This window comes from Plecotus auritus, assembly GCF_963455305.1.
Source record: "Plecotus auritus genome assembly, chromosome: 7".
In the NCBI taxonomy this organism is placed as follows: Eukaryota; Metazoa; Chordata; class Mammalia; order Chiroptera; family Vespertilionidae; genus Plecotus; species Plecotus auritus.
Window position 1 is genome coordinate 70,207,736 of NC_137774.1, and position 24,350 is coordinate 70,232,085.

At 52.5% G+C, this 24,350-nt stretch overlaps 1 protein-coding gene and 1 long non-coding RNA gene across 10 annotated transcripts in view; both read right to left on the reverse strand.

The window, feature by feature from the left end:
* Positions 1–24,350, reverse strand: part of UNKL (unk like zinc finger) — a 53,159-nt gene that overhangs the window by 7,720 nt on the left and 21,089 nt on the right. For 4 of the 8 annotated variants that reach the window (XM_080682589.1, XM_080682588.1, XM_080682591.1 and 1 more), the window contains exons 7-11: positions 23,349–23,433; positions 22,575–22,660; positions 17,088–17,150; positions 8,467–8,644; positions 198–290 (exon numbers count right to left, since the gene is read on the reverse strand). In XM_080682589.1, coding sequence (XP_080538715.1) covers positions 198–290; positions 8,467–8,644; positions 17,088–17,150; positions 22,575–22,660; positions 23,349–23,433 — 505 coding nt within the window. Of the gene's footprint in view, positions 1–197; positions 291–5,433; positions 5,508–5,783; positions 6,055–8,466; positions 8,645–17,087; positions 17,151–22,574; positions 22,661–23,348; positions 23,434–24,350 lie in introns of those variants that run through there. The other 4 variants (XM_080682594.1, XM_080682592.1, XM_080682593.1 and 1 more) reach the window with 4 other exon arrangements.
* LOC308255326 lies at positions 2,912–6,019 on the reverse strand. Of its 2 annotated transcripts, none has more exons than XR_013961327.1 (3): positions 5,443–6,019; positions 4,658–4,720; positions 2,912–3,421 (listed from the first exon to the last, which is right to left on the reverse strand). It is a non-coding gene; the product is annotated as an uncharacterized lncRNA (long non-coding RNA). The 2 variants fall into 2 exon arrangements; XR_013961328.1 differs by having other exon boundaries at positions 2,912–3,442; positions 5,443–6,001.

Below are 24,350 nucleotides of genomic sequence, written 5' to 3' on the forward strand. Positions count from 1 at the left end.
CACTCATCTCTGCAGGGGCCACTTTGCTCCGATGGAGGTAAACTGAGGAGATGTGAGGCTGATCCTGCCAGGGCTGCAGGGTCCTGGAGGAGGGGGATGGGGCCTCTCCCACCCTAGGGCCATTTAAGGATTCTTGAAAGGAAAGCCTGGCCAGCCCCAGCCACCCTAACAAGAGCGCCAGGTGTTATCGTTCTTACCTGTGGGTCCCAGGTCACTTCCGTCCTGCTCGTCCAGCTCCTTATCCAGGGGAGCGAGGCTTACATCACTAAGATGGAGATCTAAGGCAGAACCTGTCCAACAAGACACCTGTTATTGCTCAGAAACACTCAGAGCTGCAGCAGGGAGGATGCCTGGCTCTCCGGGGAGCAGGGACACCCCGCCTCAGAGCTGGGGGCCAGGAACACACCCCTGCCCGCCTTCCACAGTTGGACTCACTCTCTCCTCCTGCACAGCCAGAGCCTCCAGGCATCCCACGTGGCCCTGAACCACGGCCTCACCTCACTGAAGTCAGCTTCTATGTTTCGATTTCACGGGACGACATTTGACCAAGTAAACATACTTAACTAGTAAAAGAAAATTCCAAGAGGGTGCTATCCACGGAAAGTGATTCAGTCCACGGTGTGCGGCTGCACTCGCACTAACACAGGGACCACCGACCTCTGCACCAGGGCCACAGCAGGGTGACCCGTATCCTGTTCTCACACCCTAACCCTCAGCGGGTCCCTCCTATCCCATCTGTTCCCCTAGGACACCATACACCCCAGGCACATCTGCTCAACAAAACGGGAATGGAACGGTGGGGCCCCCAAAAGCTTTCCTCAGAAACCTTCTCAGGCAGGACGGAGGAAGCAGCACGGAGCAGCACTGCCTCGGCACAAAAGCAGGAAGCTGTCTTTGGGCGGCCGAGGTCGGGCCAACCAGGCCCCTAAGCCGGAGCATGACTCAGGAGTCTCTGGGGTCCCACAGGATCAGCTCAGGGAAGGTGTGGCCCCAAGACCCTTGGGAAATGCCCAGGGGAGGGACAGCAGGCAGAAACACCCTGGGACACACCCTGTGAGCCAGAGCAGCCTTCCCAACCCAAAGTTAGGTCTTGTCCATAGGAGAGCGTGGTGGCATCGAAAGCACAGCACTCAGGAGTTCTGCCACTAAGCACCTTTCTCCCCCCACCCCACACCTCTGGGGACCCACTCTCTCCCCGACAGAAGTGGGCCTCTCCTATGTATCTAAGCCCTGTCCCCCCTGGTTGCTGAGGGTCCCCTAAGTCTCCCATGATGCCTGGTCAGATGCACCAGATCTCATTTCAAGGGGCCACAAAGTCACCCTACCCTGCCCCTGCCCCCAGGACAGACATCTCCACAGCCCAGGGGACATACCATGGGGACCCTGGACAGACCTGCTTCTCTGGGTGAGCGAACTGGGCTTCTGGAGGCTCCTGCCTCTGCCCTGCCCCCAGCTGCCTGGTGCCAAGTGTCACAGAGTCCCCTGGACCACATCCTACAAGCAACATCAGGTTAAAGCTGCCCAAGGAGAGGCCACGTCAGAGGCACAGCCATGTCTCCTGCACAGGGTCATGCCAGGAAGCAGCTGGGTGGTTTCAAACAACTGCATTCAAATATAAGAGTTGAGCAAAGTGCGACTCAAGGAACAGGGGAACCTGCCTATGCTGGGGAGGGGGCTGCTACCTTTTTTAATGAGAGGCATTTCAGCAGGAAATATGGGACAAGAGATGTATGACTTCCAAAGAATGTAAGTCCTCACCATAAGCAAATCTATGGGGAGCCAGCTGTGGTATACATATAAAGCGGACTTGGGGTTCAGCCCAGAGAGGCATCCCCCGCTACACTGTCCTCAGCCCCTGGGGGGGGGGGGGGGGGGGCGCTATGTGAGTTGACCACAAGAGGGCTCCTGGCTGAGCGGTGCTCAGGCATGCACATCTGAGAGCCACTGGCTCCCGCCTCCCGCCTCTGTGGTGTGAGGTCTATTGTGCACACTGAAAAGTAGGGGGCCTCGTGCCAGGATGCAAGGGAGCAGCACTGCCTGGCGAGGCCCAGGGCCTGCATCTGACCCTTGTGTCATCACCGCTGCCTGCAGGTACCACCACGACGTGGCCCGGCTTGGGAACTAGGGCCCAGAGCAGAGAGGAGACCATGCTCCACTGACCAGAGATGATGTTGGGGAAATCACTCTGAGCGACCCCCGCAACCCCAGCATCAGAACATCCCGACCAAGCTACCAAGTCACCTGGAGAACACTGTCTCCCCGCACCCACCCCCCGCACTGTTATCTGTCACCAGGAGCAGTAGGAGGTACCAAGGCCATGCCCACTCCAAGAGAACTACTGACACACTTTGAAGGTCTTATCTGGAAAAGTGGGGTTCTATTGCCTCCCCTGCTCCCCCGCCCCAAGAATCCCTAGATTCCATCTGTGAGAGGCGGGAAGGTGCTGAGCTGGAGACACTGACCCTGCAGATGCCTAACTGTGCAAGGACGACAGTGAGGGCAGCAGAGAGCAGGCCCCAGGCGGCAGCACCTCAAGCTCTTTTGTCCCTGAGAAGGTGACGGAAAGACAATGAACATTCCTCACTGTGGCCTCCTGAATGTGACAACAGCAGCCATGAGACGCTGCCCTGCTCAGCCGGACCAGCTCCTCCAGCAGGTTCCCCTGATACACCCCATGGCACAGCCAAGACCAGGCAATGTGGAAACAGCCTGACGCCACAGTCCAGACCTCAGGAAGACCTTGAGGCAGGGACCCACAGGGGCAGTGCCGACCTCTGCCCTGCAGTCTCCCTCCGTGGGTTCCCCCTCCCTGTCAGCTGTGCTGCTCAAGCCCTTCTCTGCAGCCAGGTCCTCCCTCTCCACAGGCAGCTTCTTTTTTTTTTTTTTTTTTTATATATTTTATTGATTTTTTACAGAGAGGAAGGGAGAGGGATAGAGAGTTAGAAACATCGATCAGCTGCCTCCTGCACACCCCCCACTGGGGATGTGCCCGCAACCAAGGTACATGCCCTTGACCGGAATCGAACCCGGGACCCTTCAGTCCGCAGGCCGACGCTCTATCCACTGAGCCAAACCGGTTTCGGCAACAGGCAGCTTCTTTGTAACATCCAGGGTCCCAGGAGTCTCTGTGTCCGGGGCTGCTAAAACCAAGCACCACAGGTCGGGCAGCTTCAAACACCACAAATCCATTCTCCCAACTCTGCAGCCAGAAGTTGAGATCAGGGTGCACAGGGCTGCATTCCCTCTGGAGGCTCCGTCCTGCCTCTTCCAGCTTCGGCTTTGTCAGCAACCCTTGGCCTTCCTTGGCTGGTGGGTGCATCACCCTATCTCTCCTCCATCATCACATGGCTGGCTCTCCTCTGTGTCTGTGTCCAAATCTCCTCCCTCTTATAAGGACAGCAGTCATCTTGGATTAGGGCTCCTGTTAATGACCTCATTTTACCTATTTTGCAAAGACCATTTCCAAATAAGGTCATGTTCTCAGGTCAGTGGCAGGTGGGAGGACTGAGACATATCTTTTTGGAAAACTTAATTCAACCCACAACAAAGGGGATTACCTGGGGACATGCCCACCTGATCTATCCCCTCCAGGCTGTGCTCTGGTGCTTGAATGGGCACCTCCCACAGACCCAGAGCCCAGACCTCCTGGGATCCCTCCACAGACCTGTCCTGTTGCTGTGAATTCCAGTCTCTCGCTGGCACCTGCTCTCCAGGACACTACAGCCCTGCAGGCTCTGCAGCATCTCACACAAGCCTGTCTCTGTCGACCAACCCCCTCCTTCTTGCCATCCTCAGTTTCCAACTCACTTTTCAAACTGCCGCCCAGGCCTTGTCCTCCGGCCCTGTGCCATGCCCCAAAACCTCTCTGGTCAAATGCAGCCCCTGCCTGCCACCTGTCCCTCTCCACCCTCCTCTGCCTGGGGCAACTTCTTAGCCCTCCCACTCCCCTCAGGAGGGAGCTCAGCTGCCCTTCCACGCTCAGGCACACATGGTTTCTGCAGCCCTCACAGCTAGATGCCCCAGATGCCCCTCAGTGCAGCTGCACTGCCGCCTCAATCTGTGCCCAGATGCCTCCCTCAAACTGGTGCACTTGGGATCACTCACTGAACAGGAGCCCTGTGGGAACCCTTAGCTCCTCCTCCTCCCTCAGCACACATCAGTTAGGCCCAAGCTCCAGCCATTTCTGCAGGCTGCCCTGCCCCTTCACCCTGACCTGAATTGTCTCAAGCGTGGCCTTGGCAGTAGCTAATCCTGCCTCCCAAAAAAGAACGCGCCATCTTGGCATGCAGGTCAACACTTCCCAGCTGGACTCTGTCTCACCCTGCCCCATCCTGGTCCTGCCAGAGCAGACTTTCCACCCCAAAATGGTTCCTCTTTTGTCCTCAAGACGTGACACTATTGCTATAGGCTGCAGTTTCCATTAGCCCCACTAGTCCTGGGGGAACTCCTGCTCAGCCTCCAAAACCCTCTTAGAATCTCCCCCTGCTCCATTCCTGCACATCAGCCTAGACCTGAACCAGTGCTGACTGATGTGCGGACTCATATTGTCTAAGAGCACTGACCCCCTCCCCCTTCCCAACCCTCTCACTCTGCCCTGCCTCCTCCATCTCTCCAGGCTCCCTGTGCTGCAGCCAAAAGAATGGAGGCCCAGACGCACCCTTCATGAGCTGATCTGGAGTTGGGCCTGAAAACATGGATTCAGCCCTCAGCACCTGCAGTCCTAGGATCAGGTTAGAGATGGTCAGCTTAGAGTTCCAGAAGCACCTTTTGAATAATAAAGGTACAAAAGGGGAAGCAAACTAGACTGCTGGAGCCTTTTCTCACCTGGAAGTGATTTATTTCCCCATGCTACCCCAACCCCACCCCATGACTCAGCACCTACGTGCACCCCTAGTGCCCCCTCAGGTGCAGAGTGGCATCAGAGGGGCCAACCCTGTCCTGACAAACCACAGCCTGCTTTCAGCTTACAGGCAGACCACTGCTCCCAGGATGTGTCCTGGCCCACTTTCTCATCAGCAGTACTTCTTTCATCCTACCATACCTTGCTGTTCCCTGAGAGCAGACCCAGGTCTCCCAAAATAAAGGAAGAACTGACTTTTTAAAAGGCTTTAATACTCAACATGCAGATGAACCCACCTACATACATAAATTGTGCCATCTGACCCAGAACAAGCCTTGCCAAGATCCAGGAACCTCCCTGATGTTAACGAGAAATTAGCTGAAAGCTGCCGAGTAATGGCTCTGGCAGAGCCCCGTTCCTGACGTGACACAGCAAATTGGAGAGGCGCCGCGATCCCCAGAGTCAGGGGAGTCACGGGGACAATGCATACAGTGCACAGAATTAAAGGCCAAATTGGGGGACCCGCGGCCGGGGAGCTCCCCGCACCCACCTGTTCCGAGCCGTCCTCCCCCAGCTACAAGACAGAGAAGCACCTGGCACACCTGCTCACTCGCGTTTCCGAGGGGTTTCCGACAGGGTAGGCGCAGGAGGCGATTCGCAGATGAGACGGAAAACCGTCCTCTCCCGGCAGCAAGAGACCCACCTCTGCTAGGTGATGAAGGCTCCGCTGAGAAGCCTCGCGGCTGGCGCCCACGCAGGGACCCGCGGGCGCCTCTGCAGAGCAGGCTCCCCTGCAGAGCAGGCTCCTCGAGCGGGCATATCTCCTTCACCTCACTCCGCAGCCCCTAAGAAAGCTGGTGCCCACCCCTGCTCTCGCACCGGGAGCGGGCACCGAGGACCAGAACAAGCATCGGGAGGGGAGGGGAGGGGAGGGGAGGCACACCTGAGGGGGAAGGTGCGCGGAAGAGAGGTGGTGGGGAGACGCACCTCACTTGGGGTGTTGGCGCGCGGAGGGGCGCACCACACCTGAGGGGGCGCACGGTCCGCTCCGCTCCGCAGCTTCGCCTAACGACGACCTGCTCCCGGAGGACACAGGGCTGAGGATGCTGACTCACGGTCCGCTGCCACTGCCGCCACTGCCACCACCGCCACCGCGGATTCAAATACGGCCCGCGGCCCGCCCACCGCGCGCATGCCGCGCCCACGAGTGACGCAAGCCTTCGACGCGCCCCGCCCCGATTACGCAAGCCTTGGAGGGCGCCGCCCCGCCCCGCGCCACCCCAAGGTGCTGGGAATCATGGCTCTCGCTGCTCTTTGCCGCTGGCCACTTCCAGCAATGAGCTCCTCTGCTTACTATTTTAATGGTCACTATTTTTAAATTTTATTTATTTTAATCCTCACCTGAGGATATTTTTCCATTGATTATTAGGGAGAGTGGAAGAGAGGGAAAGACAGAGAGAAAGCGATGTAGTCAGGGGAGAAGCCTGCAACCAAGGTACATGACCTTGACCAGAAACGAACCCAGGATCCTTGGGTCCACAGGCAGAGGCTCTATCCACTGAACCAAACCGGCTAGGGCTAATGGTCACTATTTTTAAAAATATATATTTTTATCAATTTCAGAAAGGGAGGGACATAGAAACATCAATGAGAGAGAATTATTTATTGGCTGCCTTTTGCATGCCCCCTACTGGGGATCTAGCCGAAACCCTGGCATGTGCCCTGACCCATAATTGATTTTTATTATTATTATTATTTTGTTAATCTTCACTAGAGGATATTTTCCCACTGATTTTTAGAGAGAGAGAAACATGGATGTGAGAGAGACACATCAACTGGTTGCCTCCTGCATTGGGCAGGATGGAGCCTGAAACCCAGGTATATGCCCTTGACTTGGAATCGAACCCAGGGCTCTTCAGTCCATGGGTTGACACTATCCACTGAGCCAAACCTGCTAGGGCAATGGTCACTGTTTTATCTGAAACCTGTTCATGTGAAGTGAAAGGCAAAGGAAATGAAATCTATCAAATGACCTGAGATGATTCCACAAAATCCATTAAATACAGAATAGTCTAGAAACCACACCTGTTTTATGTTTACTCTAAATGAATAAATTAATCATTTTAAAATGCATTATTTTGATTCAGTGCATTTATAATGAAACTGTACCACAGGAGGAAACATTCAGTCTATGCCTGTTAGCCTCAAAGCAGGTCGGTGGTGGGAGTCCTCAGCAGTGGAAACACTGCCCAGCTAGGGCCCTCCTGGGGCCAGAGGGCAGTTCCAAGGATTCCATTACTTCCATAACTGGGGCAGTATCAGGCTATAATTTTACACGTGATCTCAGGAGGGTGAGCATAGAAAATGTGATATCACACTGATAGTAGAAGCTCATTATTTTAACAACAGCAACAGAAATGTATTATCTGTAAATGGAGGCAATGTTGATCCTGAACAAAAATTCACCTCTTTACCTCCTGGTAGTTGGTTCAAGAAATATTTAAGTCAGTGAAAGAACACACAGCAAGATGGTCAATGACACACTAACACAGGCTGAGGATGCCCCCTTAGGTGTTAGATAATGACTACAAAAATTACTAGAAATATGCTAACTCCAATCTTAAGTCAGCACCTGTCCATCGAGGCCCCTTTCAAAGCACAGACGCACCCAGTTCTATTCTTCACTCAGGTGAGCAAAGCCTCACCTATTTAGGGGCAGGAATTTCATTTTCCTAATTAATTTTCTCTTATGCCCAAATTTTACTATTACTACCTTTATATTGGGGGAAAGAAGCTTTCCTTTAAGAGTTGTTTGTGCTTATCCGTAACAATGAAATTTTGTGCTGCCCAGGCTGGGACTCTTATTGGAGCAGCAGCCCTCTCCTGACCAACAGCCACACCTTCCCAGCCAACTCTGGCACAGAGAATTTGGAACTTCCACAAACAGAAGGCCTTCCCTGAACCTCCCGGTACCAGGACAGAGGCGTGTGTAAGGGTCAGCTGAGCAATGCAGAACACCCTCCACCTGTCCCAGGTGCCCCACCATTCCGATGTGACCTGCGGGGGCCAAGGGGCAGGCACAGCCCCCACCACCCTCTTAGCTGTAAGTCCATCTTGCTCTTCCCTACATTTTCACCACAGTCCCCACCTGAGCCCCAAGCCTCCGTCCAGGCCGTCAGACAGGTTCCCCCGAGCCTGGCTCCAATCACATGGCTCATCAGTCTACAAACCCTCAATGACTCCTAGCAGCTGAGAACCACGATAGTCATTTTAATGACTAGTCGGCAGCTATGCCCACTGCCTTCTGGACTCATCCCTACTCCCTCCCACCCTTGTCATGGCCCCCTACCTTACGCTCTCGCCGTCCCCCCAACTCCCACTTCAATTTCCCTAAAGCCTCCCATTCTCTGCCTTGCCCTGAGGCCTGTGCAGCTGTCCCACCTGAGGGCTCATCAGATCTGCAGCCCCAGCCCCAGGCTGCTGGTGAAAAAGGTGTTTCCACGACCACATGCCATACAGCCAAAGTGACAGATGACCAAAATCACAGGTGGGTTTCCCACCTTATTCCCAAAATGCTACAATGTGAGTGCTAAGAGAAGTCAGGGAAACGAGAGTCTTGGGCTTACCTGGGATGGCCTCGAGGGCACTGCCAGTGGGGTCCAGTGGGTGGCCACGGGCCGAGAGAATGGGCAGAGCAGTGGGGGAGGAGCCGCTGGAACCTGCACTGGACGCCAGGCTGGACGCCACACTGGAGCTCACGCTGGGAGCAAGCGGGTGAACCACGGTAAACACCGCCAGGTGGTTCTGTGCAGAGACACAAACAAGATGAGCAGACCCACCTGCACCAACAAAAGCAGCATGACCTGAGTGCAGTCACGGACAGACAGAAGCATCGGCTAACTTCCACCCCAGAGCAAAAAGCAATGGAAGTGGACTTCACCCCTAAATGTCTAGTTATTTACAATGACCTAGGCAAGCAGACTCATTAGCTGCCAATCACCCAGGAACAGGAACAAATGTATCTAGAAAGTCTCATCTAATAAACTACTCTGCAGAAAGCCCTGTTTTCAAAAGTAGGCATTCACCACTAGTAAACAAACCACCCACAGACAAAAGCAGTTGAGAACCAGCCCTCTTCTGAAAATGAATGAAATGGTCCCATAGCCTCATTACCGAAGAAAAGTAAAAAATGGGGAAATGCACATTATCTTTATATGATGGACAACAGATGAAAACACAGAGAGCTGGCCCAGTCTTGGATGAAGAGCCTCGAATGTGCAGGGCACTGTCCACAAGAAAAGCCTGCAGTGAAAATGACCTGGGACAGGGCTGGGAGCCAGCCCACACTGCGTTTATTAATTTTATTTTTAAAATTTTATTTTTATTTTTATGTTATAGTTTACTATACATTCAGTATTATTTTGTATTATTTTCAGGTGTATAACATATAGGTTAGACAATCATATACTTTACAAAGTGTTCCCCCTGATATTTCCAGTACCCCAATGGCACCATACAGCTTTGTCCCTTCAACTTTGTCCCCAACCCCCGAAACCCCTCCCCTCTGGCAACCATCAGTCTGTTCTCTGTATCTATGAGTCTGTCTGTTTGTTCATTTATATTGTTCTTTCTTTTTATTGACTTTATTTATTTTTAAATATAGTTTTACTGATTTCAGAGAGAAAGAGAGAAGGAGAAAGAAACATCAATGATGTGAGAGAATCATTGATCAGCTGCCTCCTGCATGCTCCTACTGGGGATCGAGCCTGCAACCCGGGCATGTGCCCTGAAGGGCATGTGCCTATGACCTCCTGGTTCATAGGTCGACACTCACCCATTGAACCACACTGGCTGGACCGCACTGAGTTTAAAGGCAGACTCCTAAGTTACTAGGACATCGAGAGTCAGAGCTATATGGAGGCAAAATGATGTGATGTCTGGGTTCTGCCTCAAAATAATACAGAAGTTAACCTGGGGGTGGGGCAGCTACAACAAGGCCAATGACAAGGTGGGGTTACCAGTTTGTCAGCCTAAGGGAAGTTTTCCATAATAAGGAGTGTTACTATGCATTTTGTCAGAACGAAATCTGCAGAGGACAGTTTTTCAAAGTGAATATTACTTGGCCCGAGGCCTGTGTTCATGGGCTCCCAACCCCCTCCATTGGCTTTGCTCAGGAGAACGCCCCTTGGCAGGCCACAGTCCATGGGTGCAGAGACCCTGGAACTGATCACCACTGTATGTTTCAAGTGACAATCCTCCTATATAATAAAAGGCTAATGTGCAAATTGACCAAACGGCAGAACGACCGATCGCTATGACATGCACTGACCACAAGGGGGCAGACGCTCAATTCAGGAGCTGCCCCTGGTGGTCAGTGTGCTCCCACAGGGGGAGCACCACTCAGCCAGAAGCCGGGCTCACGGCTGGCAAGTGCAGTGGCACTGGCGGGAGCCTCTCCCGCCACCTCCATGGCAGTTGGACATCTCCCCAGGGCTCCCGGACTGTGAGAGGGTGCAGGCTGGGCTGAGGGCACACTTCCCCACCAGTGCATAGATTTCATGTATTGGGCCTCTAGTTTAAAAATAAAAACTCAAACTGCAGAAGTCTGGAGAGCTGTGTCCCGAATGTTCCCTGAGGTCACCCACAAGCCAAGTGTTCCTGTCCCTCCAGCTGTGGAGGTGTGACCACAGGCCTCCCTGTAACTCACGGAGATGGGTTACACTGCAGATGCCCCAAATTAAAACCCACACACAGCCTGACCCGGAGCCACCAGCCTGAGGCACACACTGTGACTTCACTTACCCACACAAGGCAAGTCACACTGCAAGAGGACATGCCCCATAAAAGACATCAGGGACAACTGGTCCTGAAATTTGATGACAACATCCTGTTGGGCCCTTTCACTGAGGCCATGGTAGTTACAAATGTACCAGGATGGGCCAAGCATGGGGCCCCATCACCAAGGGAGTCTGACACACATGTGAGAAGGGGAACGCCCACGATAGCTTTGTCTGCCCGGTTTATTTTCTTCTTTCTTATGGTAAAATACACATAACATAAAATTTACCACTTTAACCATTTTTATGTGCACAATTCAGTGGCACTAAGGACATTCACACTGTCGAGCAACATCTCCACCACCCATCTCCATAACTTTTCCATCTTCTCAAACTGAAACTCTGTCCCTATCAAATACTTACTCCCTTCCCTACCCTCCTCTAGCCCCTAACACTACCATGCCACTTTCTATCTGTATGAATCTGACTCTTCTAGGGACCTCTTATGCATGAAATCATACAATATGTGGTCCTTCGTGTCTAGCTCACTTCACTTAGCAAAGTCATCTTTTTTATGGACTGAATGTCTATGTCCCTCCAAGACACCAGTGTTGAAGCCCTAACCCCAGATGACTGTGTTTGGAGACAAGGCTGTGAAGGAGGTGATTAAGGTTAAATGAGGTAATAAGAATGGGGTCCTGATCCGATAGGACTGGTAGGACTCCTATCCTTATAAAAAGAGAAAGGGATACCAGGGATGTGCACACACAGAGACATAGAATGTAAGCACACACAAGACTCGGGCAGTCTATAACCCAAGAGAGAGGCCTTGGAGAAATCAAACCTGCCTACCCTTTGATCTTGGACTTCCAGCCTTTGGAACTGTGAGAAAATGAATTTCTGTTATTTTAGCCAGCCAGTCTATGGTGTTTTGTTATGGCAGCCAAGCTAATAGTCTTCAAGTTTCACCCGAGTTGTAGCCTTTTTAAGGCTGAGTAATATTCCACGGAATGTATACAGCACAGTATGCTTATCCATCCATCTGTCGATGGGCACTTTGGTTGCTTCCATCCTTTGGCAATTCTGAATAATGCTGCTATGAACATGGATGAACAAACATCTCTTTGAGACACTACTTTCAATTCTTTTGGGTATACAGTATATCCAGAGGTGAAATCGCTCCATCATATGGTAGTTCTATTTTCAATTTTTCAAGGTACTACCATACTGTTTTCTAATGCATAAAAGTTGCAATTTCTCCACATTTTCACCAACACCTCTTATTTTCTGTTTTTTTTTTTTCTTTTTGTTTTTTTCTTACAGCAGCCATCTTAATGAGTGTGGAAGTCCTATCAAATTTTGTGAATGTGTTAGATAGGACAAGGATCTCAATGGACAGTTCTAAATGTTATTTCTTGCTGAATGTTAAAATATAGCACAGTAATTTGCAGATGCAGCAGTAAATAGGATAAGATGAAGGGGGAACTCAAGAGATGACAGTAGCCAACTGCAAAGAAGCAATCAACATGTAACTGACCAAATCATGTAGATAAGCAATGGCCAAGCCTCCCTTCCAGGAGGCAGAGCTCTGCTGCAAGTAAATAAAACTACCTTGTGACAACACTTCTTGTTTTCTGTTGTTTAATTCTCACCTGAGGATATTGATTTTTAGAGAAAAAGGGGGAAGAGAGAGAACAACATTGATATGACAAACACCAATCTGTTGCCTCCCGTACGTGCCCCAACCAGAGATCGAACCCGCAACGTTTGGTGTATGGGATGACACTCCAACCAACTGAACCACCCTGCCAGGGCTCACCTCTGTCTTTTTATTTTTATTGATTTTTAGAGAGGAAGGGAGGGGGAGAGAGAGAGAAACACCAATGTGAGAGCATAACATTGATCAGTTGCCTCCTATACGCCCCCTACCAGGGATCAGCCCGAAATCCCAGACATATGCCTTGACCAGGAATCAAACCAGCAACTCTTTGGTACCCGGGTCAACGCCCAACCAATTGGGCCACACCAGTCAGGACCTCTTTTTATTTTACTTTTTGAAGATTTTTAATTGATTTTTAGAGAGAGAAGAAGAGAGAGGGAGAGAAACATTGATGTAAGAGCAAAACATCAATTAGCTGCCTCCTGCACATCCCTCATGGGGGATCGAGCCCACAACCTGGGCAACCCTTTGGTGCATGGGAGGATGCCCAACCGACTGAGTCACACTGTCCAGGGCTCACCTCTTGCTTTTAAATAGAGTACCCCAAGTGGTGAACCCCTTTGAGTTTGGTAACAGATGTGAATTGTATTTCCCCAGTGACCAGTGGTGTTGAGCATCTTTTAATGTGCTTATGAGCTTTCTGAAGATCTGCTTTGGAGAAATGTCTATTCAAGTCCTCAACCCATTTTTTCAATTGGATTTTTTGTTGATGTTGAGTTGTAGGAGTTCTTTTTAAATTGTGGATGTTAACCCCTTATCAGACACAAGGTTTGCAAATGTTTTCTCTCATTCCGTGGGCTGCCTTTTCACTCTGTTGACAGTGTTCTTTGACACACACGTTTTTTTGTTTTCCAGTATATTTTTACTGATTTGAGAGAGAGAGGAAGGGAGAGAGAAACATCCATGTGAGAGAGAAAAATCGATTGGCTACCTCCTACATGCCCCCTTCTGGGGACCAACCCTGCAATCCGGGTATGTGCTCTGACTGGGAATTAAACCGATGACCTTTTGGTGCACGGGATGACACAACCAACTGAGCCACACCGGCCAGGGGACACACAAGTTTTTAATTTTGATGATGTGTGACATCTATTTTCTCTTTTGCTGCCTGTGCTTTTGGTGTCATATCCAAGAAATCATCACCAACCCCAGTGTCATGAAGCTTGTCCATCTGCCTGTTTTAAGTGGCAGGCTGGAGGAGAGCAACTTCCACCAACATGAGACACTTGGCCAAGTGGACCTTGGAGTGACTTGGCGTCTCATCAAAGTGATAACCTTAAAAGCGTGCATGTTACAATAGGCTGACGTATTTCAGCGAGAAGGGGGTCAGGAAGAATTAACCAATGAACTTATATGTATGTATGCAAAACCCATGGACAGACAATAGTGCGGGAAAGGCCTGGGAGGGGACGGGAGCGGGTGGAGGGGTCAATGGGGGTAAAGAGGGTGACATCTGCAAGTCTTTCAACAATAGAGATACATTTTTTAGAAGAGCGTGCATGTTAGCAAGGAAACAAGTGCCCCGAGGTGCTCAGGATGATGACTCTGTCCAACCACGGGGCTTGCACAGGGTGTGTGCTCTGGGGCTGGCAAGGTGACATGCCTGGCTGCCTTACACTGAGCCACTCGGGTGGGGCAAGAGTGAGTCCTGGGCTCTGGGCACACCGGGGACAGCGTCCCCAGCCTCTGCAGCCCACATGGATCATCTCCTGGGCCACGATGGTGCCTCAACTTTTCTGCTTCATGTGCTCCATCACGTGTGGCCTGGTAAGCAGGCTTCTGAGGAAGAGACCACCCAGGAAGAAAGATGGGAATTGGGGAGGGGCCAGACTAAGAAGGAATTGAACCATCTCAGTTCATCAACAAAAACTCTTGACAGAGAGGCACCTGGGGCTCCCAATGGCCGAGGCCCCAGAAACAAGAGCCACAGTCAGGGCTGGTAACACAGGGACAGTGGAGACCCATGGGCCTGCAGCTGACACAGAGGAGATGGGAGGGGTCCCAGGGATGTAGTAGACCTACGCCCATGTGCAGGGAAGGGGTCCCCAGGGCAGCCGCCGGTCTGAGAGAACACTGTGCTGCCTCAGGGTACCCTCCAGCCTTTCTAACTGAGCAGGAATCTGGGGGCAGGGAGTGGTGGGTGGGGAGTAGGTCTCGGGGAGGGGAAAGGCTGGCAACACTAACCTAGCCCAGGGACCCTTGCAGCTGGCCCTCTAATCCTGCCCACCCCGGCGCTCGCTGCCCCTGGAGCCAGGCTTTGGATGGAATGGACGGGGTCTCTGAGCACAGGAAAGAGCTGGCTGGTAGATGAACTTGGCCAGTTTACTCACAGCGCCGAGGGGGGCTGGTGCCACAATGTGAGACACACCAGCTGGTGGGGGCAGCGCGACCCCCAGGGCGGCTCACACACTGCGACCGCCCACCTTTCCGGGGGCTTCTGGGCGCTGACTGGCATGGGGGTCTCTCGCTGTGCGACTTGGCGAGTCTGCCCTCCAGCTCCTTTCCAGGCCCTTCTTCCGCAGCTGAGACAGGCCACGTGCCCACTGGCTATCTTATTCCTAACATTTCATGTTTCAGGTTCGTAATGAACATCTTGTCAATTTTCATCTCAAGGAAAAAAACCATCACAAAATAACTAAGTTGCATTTTTACTTTCAACTATCCTGCTGAGTTCAAACACGTGCTTCAGAAGCTCTGAAGAGAACATACGTGATTAAATAAGTTGCTCAAACAGACATTTGGGAGAAAAACCTGCCCTCAGGTGGGGCGTCCAGAAGACCAGGAGAGAAGGTAAGAAGAGGTGTTGTCAGGTAGGAATTTAAAGATCACCAGACAGCCCTAGCCGGTTTGGCTCAGTGGACAGAGCGTCAGCCTGCGGACTGAAGGGTCCTGGGTTCGATTCCAGTCAATGGCACATGCCCGGGCTGTGGGCTTGATCCCCAGTGAGGGGTGTGTGGGAGGCAACCGATCGATGATTCTCTCTCATAATTGATGTTTCTCTCTCTCTCCCTCTCCCTTCCTCTCTGAAACCAATACAAATATATTTAAAAAAATAAATAAATAAAGATCATCAGACAGTGACGAGCAGGTGAAGTCCTGCCGGAGGTGAGCACCTGCTGCCTGCCCCCTCGCCCAGGCCTTCCGAATGTTTACAGCTCTGCTCGTTACAAGGACGGATAAAAACAAGTGTTTTGAGTCCTTAGGGCACCAGTTTTGGAAAAAAAATTGTTTCCCAAAACAGACTAGGTTTGAACAAGCCTGAAGGCTGGGATGGGCAGAACAGAGAGAAAGATCCCAACTTTGCTGAAGCCTCAAGACAGGGGGCTCCGCTGGAAGCTTCCCCTCAGCCTCACTGAGGAGGGGAAAACAGTTAACAAAACCCCGAGGAACATACTGACCATTATCTCAGGATGTGACAATAAGCTGTGACCAGAGCAGCAGTCGCCAACCGTGGACCACCGGTAGTCCGTGAGGTCCGAAAGGCTGGCGACCGCTGACCTAGAGACCAAGCCCATGATCTTGGATGCTGTCTGGGCTGAACTGTGTCCCCAGACCCCCCTATGTTGGAGTCCTGATTCCAGAACCCCCAAGTGTGACGTCGTTACTTGGAAAAGGGATCTTTAGCGCCCTGGGAATTGAGTTAAAATTAGGGTGGGTCCTAATCACTGTGACCAATGTCTTTTTTTTTTTTTTCTTTTTTTAAAAATATATTTTATTGATATTTTACAGAGAGGAAGGGAGAGGGATAGAGAGCTAGAAACATCGATGAGAGAGAAACATCGATCAGCTGCCTCCTGCACACCTCCCACTGGGGATGTGCCCGCAACCAAGGTACATGCCCTTGACCGGAATCGAACCCGGGACCCTTCAGTCTGCAGGCCGACGCTCTATCCACTGAGCCAAACCGGTTTCGGCACCAATGTCTTTATAAAAAGATTTAAAGACAGACAACAGGCACAGGGAAGATGCTGAGAGGAGACAGGGAGAAGGCAGTGTCCTTGACCCCAGGCTTCCAGCCTCCACACTGCAGAGGATCAGCTTCTGTTTAAGCTCCATCTGTGGTGCTTTGTTACAGCGGCCCCAGGACACTGATTCAGACCAGCTACCTCGTGCTAGTCTTACTTCCCCGTGGGGGATACTTTAGAAGGTTTGGGTCTCATTATTTCCAAGGTGTAGGCAGACCTTATTTTATTGCGCTCTGCAGATGTTGCCTTTTTTTTTTTTACAAACTGAAGGCAAAGTCCTCCACCAGCAAAAAGATTACAACTCACCTAACTGACATACTCACTTTATTGCAGTGGTCTGGAAGCCAAACCACAATTATTTCCAAGGTCTGTCTACACAACACAATTTTTTAAACATTAAAACAAAGGACACATGGAACAGACAACTTTAAGAAGATAATGAAAAACACAGTTAAACGCCCTGGCTGGGTAGGCTCAGCTGATTAGAGCATCATCCCGATACCAGGTTGCAGGTTTGATCCCCAGTCAGGGCACAAACAAAAAAATGAGTGAACGCATAAATAAGTGGAACAACAAATTGATGTCTCTCTCTCTCTCTTGCTCTTTCTCTCTCACCTTCTCATCAATAAACTAACTAACTCAGTAAGTAAATACGTAAATTACACGTGAACATTAACCAGGCCACTTTGTGCCAGGAGTGAGCATGACCAAGTTAGAAAGCCATAACCCAGGCCTGCTGGCCCTGACCACAGGGTGAGGGGAAGCCCCGCCCCAGGAGAATGTACCTGCTTACTGTCGTGCTCACTGGCTTTCTGGCTGCCTTCAGCAGGTGAGTCCCTCCACTTTGCCTGCAACAGAAAAAAGAAAACATAGTTGATTAAAAATACAAATATACAGAGACCCAAGCTTTCACAGGTGCCAAAGTCTCATCCTATCTAATAAAAGAGTAATATGCAAATTGACCATCACTCCAACACACAAGATGGCTGCCCCCATGTGGACACAAGATGGCCACCACAAGATGGCCACCAGGAGAGGGCAGTTGGGAGGGACCAGGCCTGCAAGGGAGGGCAGTTGGGGCGATCAAGCCTGCAGGGGAGGGCAGTTAGGGGTAACCCGGCTGGCAGGGGAGGGAAGTTGGGGGCAACCGGGCCTGCAGGAAAGGGCAGTTGGGGGAGACCCAGGCCTGCAGGGGAGAGCAGTTGGGGGGGACCAGGCCTGCAGGGGAGGGCAGTTAGGGGTGACCAGGTCTGCAGGGGAGAGCAGTTAGGGGTGACCAGGGTGCAGGGGAGGGCAGTTAGAGGAAAACAGGCTGGCAGGGGAGCAGTTAGGCATCAATCAGGCTGGCAGGGGAGTGGTTAGGAGGTGATCAGGCTGGCAGGCAGAAGCGGTTAGGGGCAATCAGGAAGGCAGGCAGGCGAGCAGTTGGGAGCCAGCAGTCCTGGATTGTGAGAGGGATGTCTGACTGCCCGTTTAGGCCTGATCCCAGTAGGATCGGGCCTAAATGGACAGTCGGATGTCCCTCGAGGGGTCCCAGATTGGAGAGGGTGAAGGCTGGGCTGAGGGACACCTCCCCCCATACATGAATTTCATGCACCGGGCCTCTAGTCCTATATAATAAAAGGGTAATATGCAAATAGACCAAATGGCAGAACAACTGAACAATCAAAGCGTATTATGCTAATGATATGCTAAGGTTGCTCAACCGCTCACTATGACATGCACTGATCACCAGGGGGCAGACAGTCGACATGCACTGACCACTAGGGGGCAGATGCTCCAACCAGCAGGTTAGCTTGCTACTGGGTCCAGCTGATCGGGACTGAGCGAGATGGGCCGGACATGCCCTGGAGCCCCCCTGCGGTCCCTCCCCAGCCCAATCGTGCACCGGTGGGGTCCCTCAGCCTGGCCTGTGCCCTCTCACAATCCAGGACCCCTCGGGGGACATCGGAGAGCTGGTTTCAGCCTGATCCCACAGGACACTCCCCTTGGGAGGGCGCCAGATGCAGGGCTCATGGCTGGCAAGTGCTGCTGCAGCAGTGCAATGTCCTGATCGGGACTGATTGGGCACGAGCCCACAGCAGGCACAGTGGGGCTGGGATGAGTGGGAGTGGCAGGGAGGAGCTGCATGCAGCATTGGACTGTGGGTTTCGGCCTGATCCCTGCAGGCCACCCAGAGGGACCCCACCCATGCACGAATTCATGCACCGGGCCTCTAGTAACATAGAAAAAGCATTCAGATCTGCTAGCTCTGCATCGGTTCTCCTGAATTCCATTTCTTACACCTGGACTTTGATCTTTGACCTCCAGGATAGTCTGTGTGAAGGTAGCATGTCAGCTCCATGTACCCTGAAGCCACAACAGGGACAAACAGCAGACAAGCCTTTCACTACAGGGGTCCCCTTCAAGAGCTGGGGAGTTTTGGAAAGACTGACACCTGAGGCAAAGAATGACTTATGGCAGTGGTCGGCAAACTCATTAGTCAACAGTGCCAAATATCAACAGTACAACGATTGAAATTTCTTTTGAGAGCCAAATTTTTTAAACTTAAACTTCTTCTAACGCCACTGCTTCAAAATAGACTCGCCCAGGCCATGGTATTTTGTGGAAGAGCCACACTCAAGGGGCCAAAGAGTCGCTTGTGGCTCACGAGCTGCAGTTTTCCAACCACGGACTTAGGGCAATTCCTCCTCCCCCTGCCACCCTTCCTCCCCCCAACCCCATGCAGGTGGCCCCGCCCCTCCCCTTCTAGAACACCACCTCTTTCTTTTCTTTTTATGTTAATCCTCACCCGAGTATATTTTTCCATTGAGTTTTAGAGAGAGTGGAAGGGAGGGGAGAGACGAGAGAAACGTCAATATCAGAGAGAGACAGCGTTTGGTTGCCTCATGCACAGCAGGGCCTGGAACCTGCAACCAAGATACATGCCCTTGATTGGAATTGAACCTGGGACCCTTCAGTCCACAGGCCAATGCTCTGTCCACTGAGCCAAACCAGCTAGGGCGAGGAGGCCAGGTATCAAGCCTGCAACCCGGGCATGTGCCCTGACTGGGAATTGAACCAGTAACCTCTTGGTGCATGGGCCAACACTCAACCACTTAGCCATACTGGCTGGGCTCAAATCATTTTAATGAACACTTCTTAGAGGATTTTAGCTTCTTCCTCATTTTTCACTCCCAGCCCTTGGGTCCATGTGAATTGTCTCATGGAAAGACAACCAGGGCTGAATCCAGCTAGAGAGGTTGTGGCTGCATGCTGTGAATGCACAAGATGCCACTGTTGCCTGGCTGCTGTGGCTCAGTGGTTGAGCGTCAACCTAAGCACCAGGAGGTCATGATTGGATTCCTGGTCAGGGCAAATGCCAGGGTTGCGGGTTCAATCCCCAATAGGGGGCGTACAGGAGGCAGCCGATCAATGATTCGCTCTCATCATTGATGTTTCTATCTCTTCCTCTCTCTCCTTCTCTGAAATCAATAAAAATCCTATCCAATAAAGAGAGAATATGCTAATTGACTCTCAATGTCACAAAGATGGAGGCGCCACAGCCGATAAGGAGGGACTATGCTAATTGACTGCCCCACCCTCGAAGATGGTGGCGCCACAGTCAATAAGGAGGGGATATGCTAATTGACTGCCCCGCCCTCAAAGATGGCAGCACCCACAGCCAATAAGGAGAAAATGTGCTAACTGATTGCCCCGCCCTTGAAGATGGCGGTGCCCACAGCCAATAAGGAGGGAATATGCTAATTGACTGCCCCGCCCTCAAAGATGGAAGTGCCCACAGCCAATAAGGAGGGAATATGCTAATTGACTGCCACGCTCTCAAAGAAGGCAGCGCCCACAGCTACAAGATGGTGGTGCCCAGTCCCCTAAGTCCCCTAGCCGCCCAGGGCCGGCCTGAGGTGCAGGCAAGCCTCGGACGGCGGCTGCCCAACCACCCAGGGGCGCCCGAGGCTCAGGTAACTAGGGCCAGCTGAGGCTTGCACTGTTGGCAGTGGCAGCAGCAGAGGTGTGATGGGGCGTCGCTTCCCCTGATCACCAGGTCACCTTCCACCCCTGAGAGCTCCCGGACTGTGAGAGGGGGCAGGCCAGGCTGAGGGACCCCCACCTCCAGTGCATTAATTTTCATGCACCGGGCCTCTAGTCCTAACTAATAAAAGAGCAATATGCAAATTGACCGCACATCCGATACACCCATAAGCCACGCCCACCAGCCAATCAGGAGTGAGTATGCAAATTAACCCAACCAAGTTGGCTGCAGCCACAGAGCGAGTAGGAGGCTTGGTTTCCCCGGCAATGGAAGAAGCCAAACTTTCCACGTGCCCTGGCCTGCACTCAAGGCTATAAAGTTTCAATTATATAAATAAATCCCAACAAAAATGGCTGCGGCCACGGAGCAAGCAGGAGGCTTGGGTTTCCCCAACGATGGAGAAAGCCAAACTTCCTGGCCTGCCCTGGCCTGCGCTCAAGGCCACAAAGTTTCAATTATATAAGATAAATAAATCCCAACAAAAATGGCTGCGGCCACAGAGCGAGCAGGAGGCTTGAGTTTTCCCGGCATTGGAGGAAGCCAAACTTCCTGGCTTGCCCTGGCCTGTGCTCAAGGCTACAAAGTTTCAATTATAGAAGATAAATAAATCCCAGATACCAGGGCCTCTGCTTGGGTCGCCGGGGGGTGTGGCCAGCCTGCAAACCACCACAGGCCCCTCGCCCAGGGGAACCCCCACCCTGATCCAGGACACCCTTCAGGGCAAACCAGCTGGCCTCCACCCGTGCACCAGGCCTCTATCCTATCTGATAAAAGAGTAATATGCAAATTGACTGTCATTCCAACACATAAGATGGCTGCCCCCATGTGGTCAAAGATGGCTGCCCCCATGTGGACACAAGATGGCCACCACAAGATGGCCAGCAGGGGAGGGACCAGGCCTGCAAGGCAGGGCAGTTGGGGGTGATCAGGTCAGCAGGGGAGGGCAGTTGGAAGGGACCAGGCCTGCAAGGGAGGGCAGTTGGGGGGTACCAGGCCTGCAGGGGAGGGCAGTTGGGGGTGACCAGGCCTGCAGGGAAGGGCGGTTGGGGGTGACCAGGCCTGCAGGGGAGGGCAGTTGGGGGGGAACAGGCCTGCAGGGGAGGGCAGTTAGGGGCAATCAGGCTGGCAGGGGAGCAGTTAGGCATCAATCAGGCTGGCAGGGGAGTGGTTAGGGGTTGATCAGGCTGGCAGGCAGAAGCGGTTAGGGGCAATCAGGAAGGCAGGCAGGTGAGCAGTTGGGAGCCAGCAGTCCTAGATTATGAGAGGGCAGTCGGACATCCCTCGAGGAGTCCCAAATTAGAGAGGGTGCAGGCTGGGCTGAGGGACACACACCCCTGTGCACGAATTTCGTGCACCAGGCCTCTAGTATATATATAAAAAAAGATGACACTGTTCACTTTGAAATGATTAAATTTGCTTATGTGAGTCTCTCCCCAATGGAACGGATGACCTGTGGGGTGGCAAATCCAGGTGCAGCCCTTCCTAAGTGCTGGAGGGGCTCCGAGAACCTGGACCCTAAGTGTGAGGCCTGACCCAGGGAGGATAGGCTCGCCTGCAAGAGCAGCCCAGCTTGCTGCCAAACTGAAGGAATTCAGCCTCGTCCGCAGCCAGATGCCACTTTCTTGGTGACTCCAACAGGACAAATGAAAACGCTCATGCACCCACATCACCGAGCTCGCCTGAGGAAGAGGGTCCTCTCTGCCCTCTCAAAACACCCCACGTGAGGGCATACATAAGGAGCCATGACCTTGTCAGTGAGGGCGGGACACAGGTCTGAACCCTGTCGTCACCATCGTACTCTGTCCTCAACATGAAGGTCCTAACCCATCAGGGCCATCAGCTCCTAGAAGTGACACCCCATCTCTCACTGCCCCTGCAAACCTCTAGGAACACCCTGACTGAGACTTGGGGGTGCTCCCTGTCAGGGACTTGCCCACGCCTGCCCTCAGCTGGCACCTCCCCTCCCAGGGGGCAGACAGCCCTGAGAGGACCTGCTGGATGTGGGCCCTTTCTTTACGGTCAGCCCAAGACCGTGAATTCATGTGCGGACAATAGGTGAATGCCTGGCAAACGGCAAGGCCCACGCCAGAGCTCAGCCATGAATCCTCTGGAGTCTTCTAGGAGCCGCCAATCACAAAGCAGATTGTCTTCAACCGCGTTACTCAGGAAGCACAACCATCTGCCCCTTACAATTTGAGTCAGCCGCCCACCAGGCAGCCTCCTCAGGACGCCATCCACTCACGTTTCCAGGTGGGCCGCTGCTGGCCGTGGAGCTGCTGGTGGGCGTGAGGTCTCGGCAGCCCCAGTCATTGGCCATTCCCAAGTTCTCTGGAGAAAAAGGGAAAGCAGGCTTTGAGTGGCTGCTGGCTTCGCAGGGCCGTTGGCTAACGGATCCCCTACAATTAGGGAAGAGCCTGCACTGGCCTCATGAGAGGGCGTCTGAAACACCATGTGAGCTGGCTGTCAGGGCGACAGGACCCTCCAGTCTTTGGTGTGAGACGCGAATGATTTGAGTATCAGAAAACAAAGTAAAATTTCAGTAAGAACAGCCACCCTCCCCATTCAAAGAAAAAACAGAAAGTAAAACTGGAGTTGGCCACCATACACACACACCTGGATCCCCACTCGCAAGCTTTTAGGAGGAAGCCGAGGAGCACCAAGGGGGAGGGCAGGTCTGCGTGCACACCCCCGTCGCAGACACTTGTTTCTGCCTTTGGGAACATTCTATGGGCCCATCTGGCCATCAAAACTACCCCCCAACCCACACAAAAAAAAGTGCCAGTGGCAGCCACTGTACTCAGGAGCCCTGGAGGCAGGGCCCCTCTGGGCCCCACAAGGCCCAGCCTGCAACAGCTCCCACCCCAGGAGCCCTAAAGGCATGTCGGGTGCTCCCACCTGCTCCCCCATCCTGGGAGCCTGCTCAGGATGAACAGAGTCTAGTGAGCCCAGGAGCTGTCTCCCCTGAGGGGTTTACAACAGTGGCTAAGCCACAGCCCATTGTGCATCATGTACTTACTTTCCACATGTGCAAAGGCACAGAAAGGACCCCGAGGGCAGTAGCCGGTTTGGCGCATGTCGTTGCACTTTGTAGATTTGTAGATCTAGGAACAAAGATAAAATAAAGTGGAGAGACTCGATTGGAAATGGGTTTCCGTGGGAGCCCAGAGAGGATGCCCACAACATGGAGAACAAGCTTCCAATCACAACCAACGGGAGTCCAGTTGTCATTAGAGAGGGATGTGGGCGTGGCCCCTCCCCTGAAGGCCCGTAGTCCCAAATCCCTTCCTCTGCACAGGGCCAGCCAGTCCAGGGAACGAGGGCCTGGAGCACCTGTCCTTAAAGTCACACAGTCAGCTTCTCCACTTGGCGTTTTCTGAAAGATGCACCTGATTTAGTGCCTGGTACACAGCAGGTGCATTTCAAGAAATGCCTATTAAATGAACACGTGTCCACTCCATGACCAGACTCAATCCCCCCCACTTGGGTCAAAGATACTCTTGTGCCGTCAACAACACCGGGGTCTGGCCCTGCAGCACATGGGACCCAGGAGGAGCAGATCAGCCTCAGGGCTGCAGATGCGCCTCGTGGGCGTTGCCACGGCAGGATCTCTGCACTCCTGCCCAGACCCCACACCGACACCTCACCACCCCTCCTTCCTTCCCCATCTGCTCAGTCCCCTTGACTCAACTGTCTGCTAGGCAACCACACTAACAAAAACAATTTCAAAGGGTCTCAAATCCACTAAAAATATCAGGAAGCTACATGTCATTGTCTGTGCATTTTAAAGCACAGCACTTTCAGGAAACAAATGCAATCACAACCCTCTGGATGAGGTACCCACCCCTTCCTGCAGCCCAGGGCGCCTCACTTGGCACAGTCACGTGCTCCCTCACTCTGGTGCCTGCTTTCACGCCCAGGGCAGCCTCTAGTGCACACAGCGCTAAGCTTGCTGGTGAGCAATGATCCCTGAGAAAAGGTCATGCTAAATATTCTGAGTTTTGTCTTGCTTAAGCGTCAA